Source organism: Copadichromis virginalis, linkage group LG5 (assembly GCF_057382275.1).
Source record: "Copadichromis virginalis isolate Kocher_CV1m ecotype Utaka linkage group LG5, C_Virginalis_male_GT1.1, whole genome shotgun sequence".
Taxonomy (NCBI): Eukaryota; Metazoa; Chordata; class Actinopteri; order Cichliformes; family Cichlidae; genus Copadichromis; species Copadichromis virginalis.
In genome coordinates, this window is record NC_140622.1 from 22,802,314 (window position 1) to 22,808,431 (window position 6,118).

Below are 6,118 nucleotides of genomic sequence, written 5' to 3' on the forward strand. Positions count from 1 at the left end.
AATATGTTTTCATATTCAGAGAAGAGGAACTAAGTATTACTTATTTCTAGACTCTTTTTCTGTATTTTCTTTTACAACAGTTTCATCTAGTTGTCACCATTACGATTCTAATAGACCACTTTTGGATTTCACTCCAAGCTGAACTTGACAGCATATGGTAGATAATACTGTATCAGGCACTGTAACGTCCCAGATGGCCCACTTTTCTCTGATGTAGCAGTGCTGTGTAAACAAACACCCCGAGGTCACCCTCCAGGAGGTCAAACTGGGACGCAGCACACCTTTCTAAAGTAGACCAACTCACTTTTAACCAGAGCTGTAGCTTATCTTTCACAGCACGTTCAGCAACATAACAGTCAGAGGAGTCATTTAGAGCAAGCCAATAACCTTTCACTCACATGTTTCTGCTCATAAATAGAGCTTTCAAATCCTTTCATGTCTTCATACTCACTCGACACGCCACTCAAAACACACTAAACACTATCAAACTCTGTTCATGCGAGCATCGCAGATTCTATGCATCTGTTTGGCCTTTGAAGAATCCACTTATCCTCAGCTGTGGAACAATGCTTACAACAACTACGCCCCCCATAATTCATCATACAGACATAAATGCACAAGGTGCAAAGAGTGGTGCAATGACGATAAAATTCTAAAAATAGAACGCTGAATAAAACCTGAAAACGATGACATGATAAAGCACCGTGAGAATGGGTGTCTAAGTATTTCTCTCCTAAGCACGGCAGATGCTAAATAATAAAGCTACTGTATACACAGAAAACACTGTCTCTATGCTGTTACTGCAAAACCTCTGGTATCTTCATCTCAGAAGAATGATATTATCAATCTATATACTTAAAGAGGATTATAAAGCAACAACACGTTTGATAATGTGTCGTGAAACAGCTTAATGATAATATAATCTGATGAAAGCTAACCAGACAAGAAGAGTACAGCATACACTGCACTCGACAATCTTCCTTCAGTTTCATCACAAATACAGCAAAAATAATATTTTTTATATTCCTTACTAATTATCCAATCATTAAGAAGACAGTAAGAAGTTGACATTCTTAGTTGATATTGTTACTATGTGGAGCAATGTGTATGTAGCAGACGCCAACAGATACAAACTACTCACCAGGTCATGGTTAGTGGAGTTGGAATCGTCTTCAGGGAAAGGGATATAAACAGCTAAGGCCATACAGTTGGCAAAAATAGCAATTAATATAAAGATATCAAATGGCCTGAGAGAGGAAGTTAAGGAAAATGATGACAGAGAGATGAAGCAATAAATTATATGGATAAAAACTGCACATTTGAACTTCTGTATTTTTTTGAAATCGTGTATCTAACAAAATACTTACTGAAATACTTCACTTATACAGTAGAATACAGAGCTTTGTTTCATGAATCTTAGCTCTCATTTATTTTTATTTGTTTTTATGTATTTGTCATTTAATGTTTTGATTTGGTTTTTATAATAATGCAAATTTTACCCCTTTTTCAAGTTTATATAATTTGCACTGATGACGCCACACATGCGTACACATGCATATAACGTGACTGAAAAAGGCAAAAAAGTTGAAAAAACTGGTAAAAATATCTATGATGGAAAATAATGGAAAAGAAAGAAAAACGCTTGCATCTAAAAAACAACTGCAATCCCAACAGAGGGTTTATGACAAGCTACACTGATCTAATGAAATGCTGAACCGTGCCAGATTTTTATGACTAAAATTTTTAAAACAGTGGGAAAAGCATTCACCTCCATTATGTCCTCCATTACAGTAAGCACTGACATATTTTACTCTAGCTTTCCATTTTCATTTTCAAATCCTGAAAGGTTAAATTTAAGCTTCTTGTCATTCAAAAATGTAATAAAAAAGGAAAAACGACCCTATTCCAACAACATTTGAGAAAGAAATGCCATTTGTGCCGTGCTGTTGCACGTAGTCCATGCAGAGCAATTTGGGACACCTGATATGGCTACAGCTGCATTTCCTAAAGTGTACTGGTAGTCAATCCCCAGAGACTTTTTTTTCAACAAACATGAAAAGAGAGCTTATGAATATATCTCTGTGATTCATGTTGAGCAATCTACTTTATAACATCTGACGGCTTTTGTGATAGAAGCATCTGTTCCAGCAAAAACACCACCACAGCTGTGCTGTGCCAGGGTTCAGTTGCTTCGTCTATAAAGCTCACCCGTAATGACATGGTAATGTTCACTCTGTCTTTATTGGAGAGACATGCTTCAAATAGCACATAAGCTACATTGCGCCTACCTAAAATACATATATATATATATTTATCAGCATTTAAGATAATATAGAAACTTCTTTTCCTGTGACTTTAAGTGTATTCGTTTTCCATCAGAATCAATAAACTAGAAAAACTGAATTCAAAGCTTTACTAAACACAAAAATGCTCCAAAATAAGCAGACAATATGTAAACCATGAGAAATTTAATCTGTTTACCATTTAGTTAACCTAAGTCTACATTTAGTGGCAGTCATCAATAATCATTACTTAATTATCGTAGCTAAGATCCAAGAGTTGTAGACACCAAAAATGATCAGTTTTCATTGATCAGGAAAAAGATCAGCAGAAATTTGTTTCCCTATCAAGGGTCATAAAAAATTTAAAGCTGCCTGTCGCAGTTTCTCACACATACAAACATATTTTCAAACATTTTTGTGTTTCTGTGCTACAGTGACCCAAAATCCTGCACTATCCTGTTCATATGAAGAGAAACAAAGACTTTGCTACTTTGCAGCCATACTGCTTCTATCTGAGATGTTATTTTACAATTTCAATGATCATCAAATTATTTAGAGTTCTGAATGATACATCCAATTATTAATGGCTATTAGATAACTCGATGTAATACGTAATTACATGTGTTACATAAAGCTCTAAACACCAAAATTTCACAGTTTCCTCCTTTGCCCATATCTACTCTTTTATCAGCCTTTATCTTTTGTCCAATCTAAACACAAGCATGCACATGCACCATTTTAAAGGATACTTCCACTCCACCAGGCTGATGCAGGCCCTGCGTATAGGGTTGTTGAGGTTAAGACAGAACAGAGCCCTCGGTGGCCTACTGTTGGCGTTACTGCCCTGTTTCTTGCTTTTGGCATACTGCTGCCGCTTCTTCTGTGCCAACGCACCTACCGGGATGGTAGAGGATGTTGGGGCAGGTGGAGCGGGGGGAGCAGGTGGTGCCGTGGGAGCCGGTGCTGGGGCTGAGGCCGGGGCTGGACCCGGAGCAGGGGCGGTCGTTGAGGTGGGAGGGGCTTCTGGGGCGGTAGGGGCTGGGTCTGGGGCAGGCCCGTTGGCGCTCATGGTGCGGGCGTGGCTCTGTGAGGAGCATCCAGCAGCATGGATCTGCCAGGGTAGACCGGGAGACTATAGGAGGGCAGAGTAGTCTGACCAATGAGGTGGCAAGTCACCAGGGTGTCCGACTCTGATGCTGCTGGCATAATTTGCCTCTGAAAAAAATGTGAGAAAGACAGTTTGTTTTTTGTAACAACACAAAGCTCATTACACTGAACCTACCTCAATTGCTGCAAAGGCATCCAGTATGAACAAGTAAAGATTTTAAGGTTCTTTTTCTGGATACAAAACTGTGAATGGCTTTACTTCCTCATATCCATGTTCGCCCTGGGACCTGGAGTCCTGACAGTCTGTTCAACATACATTCAAAGCTCCATTACATTGGACCCTAGATGCTTGAATACACCCTGGACAAAGTGAATGATTTATTTCTGAATGTTGTGAATTTTTTTTTTTGTTGCTATTGTTTTAAAACATTATTGATCGATAGCATTTCCATTAATTCTACTATTTTTATGTTGTTCTCGTCTTCATTTCTCTAATTTTCCCTGCTGTGTAAATAAAACTGGCTTTGCCATGCCTTAACTTTGTTTATATTCAGTACTGACAGTTAGGAATAACCTCTAATCTTTCCGACTAATAATAGTGCTAAATCAGCATACAGTTCTTTCCCTGTCATCTGCTGTGTACTAAACATATATACAACACAGGAGGTGCTCCCAATGGAATTGCAAACAATTGGAGTTTAATGATGTAAAAAAAAAAAGAGCATTAACCATATCGATACATGCCTATAATTAATGTTTGCAACATTATAAGGTCTTATAATTTATGATAGGAATGATAATTAATCTAACAGAGATACCAAAGCACATTCTCAGTGAAACTCTAACCCATTTTTTATTTTCCTCTCTGATAAGCAATCCTGGTTCCACAGTCCTGTGAGTAACTCAAACAGAGAAATTACCTGATCACCTTCAACAAATATAGCAGGCTTTGATTGGCTTTGATGTAACGATCAAAGTCTGGGATTAGTAAATTGCCCCAAATTGTCTAAAAATAACCATATTTCACAAGGGGGGGGAATAAAAGCAACATGCCACAATTCAGAGCTGCCACTCTCAGGCATCACTTGGTCACATCAGCTGTGTAAGTCCTTGAACTGCGAGCAGGCCCGCAGAGGAAGAAACACAAAAAGGTCACACTGCAGTGATGCTCCAAGAAGAACTAATCTTCTTATTGCACACACACACACACACACACACAAAATGTGATATGTGTATTATTGTAATGCATGGCTCTACACCTCGCTGCAGCGAGACTGGCTGCTTTACGTCTCTTTTTGCACTACGCTCCTGCCATCATGTAGCCAAGGCTAGTGTGCAAGCTCAAAATGAGAACAATGCGTATTAAATGCATAATTTTTCTAGATATTAATTTCACTGCTGCATCGACGTCGTCGACCGTGCGACCGTGATGGAAACAGATACTGACATTTCCATGAGCAATTCGTGACAAAATAACCATCATCGAGCGTCCTCGTGTTTCTCCTTGGACACCACCAAGGTAAGACATGGTCACCCCCCGCCCCCCAAAAAAAAACCAAAAAAAAAAAAAAACCCAAAACACAGCGATGTGAAATGACAGGCTGGACTCCGGGCGCTCATAGTGAAAATTGAGCAGCGCACAGCCGTCAGATGGTCCCCGCTGCCCATCAGAAACAGCTGGCAACGTTATTACAACAAACCTCAATCAGCGGTGCTCTCACACTCGGGGCTAATACAGTGGACGGTCCACATGACCAGAAAAGGTATCAGCCTGGTATCAGCCCTGGAGAGCTCTATTCATGTCAATTTACCAGTGGCCGCTATTGTTTATGACAAGGCGACAGATCTGTGAATCTACAGAACAGGACAGCATCGAGAGGAAAGTGGCCTTTAATATCTGCTGTCCTCTGATAATAATAAAATATACATTAAAAAAAAAAAAACATCATTGCCTGCATGCAGGAAAACGCGGCTATGCTAAGAGGCTAACTTCAGTTTGTGGAGCAGAACCCGCACCACGCTGTGAGCTACCTTTTCTGAAGACTTTATAATTCAGTCGCGGTCCTCTCCGATGGATAGCCGAGTCCGGAGCTTCGGAGGGCGAAAAACGCAGGTCCCGTCTCTAACGGCGCTCTAAAATTCATCAGCTCCGGGAGTGGGAGAGACACGGAGAGGCTGTGCATTAATTAGGCTCTTCCATGGTGATTGTGGAGAGCTGGAGACAGGAGAGTGCGCACCAGACAACAGAGCATCCTCGTCTGCTGCCTGCTTATCGTCACGGAGCCAGTCAACAGTGAAACCAGTGTCCAGCTGAGAGCGAGCTCTCCTCCTCCTGCTTCCGACTCATGGTTCTGCACACTACAGATCGTTGCTGGGTCAAGCGGGCTATCCAGTGACAGCGCCTCTTTAATAAATAATAAATAAATAACAAAGCGACACCTTTCAGTTTTCCTTCCGGATATTGTTGCAGAACATAAACTTATCTTTAAACTAATTACAACCTGTTAACTCCCTCGGAAGGCTGTCTTATGAGAATGTACCACCAAATATGTCTAAAATCCATTTGAAACCCCGAAAATTAAAATGAATAAATAAATAGCAGGACATCAGTCATAAACTGGGTCAGTCATATAATTTACTCGATTAGAACTTGCTGGTGCTCAATAAACTCCTACCCCATGTATGTATACTCCCCTTTCAAGAGTTGAGATCCAATTGAAAAATGACTT

General features: G+C 40.1%; 1 protein-coding gene across 3 annotated transcripts in view; it reads right to left on the reverse strand.

Annotated features, from left to right (window-relative positions):
- cacna1da (calcium channel, voltage-dependent, L type, alpha 1D subunit, a) overlaps nucleotides 1-5,731 on the reverse strand; it is a 63,550-nt gene extending 57,819 nt beyond the window's left edge. For 2 of the 3 annotated variants that reach the window (XM_085456784.1, XM_085456785.1), the window contains exons 1-3: nucleotides 5,421-5,731; nucleotides 3,032-3,497; nucleotides 1,142-1,247 (exon numbers count right to left, since the gene is read on the reverse strand). In XM_085456784.1, the coding sequence (XP_085312910.1) occupies nucleotides 1,142-1,247; nucleotides 3,032-3,351 (426 nt within the window). In that variant the 5' untranslated portion in view covers nucleotides 3,352-3,497; nucleotides 5,421-5,731. The remainder of the gene's footprint in view (nucleotides 1-1,141; nucleotides 1,248-3,031; nucleotides 3,498-5,420) is intronic. The other variant, XM_085456783.1, reaches the window with a different exon arrangement.
- Between the last annotated feature and the right edge of the window lie 387 nt (nucleotides 5,732-6,118).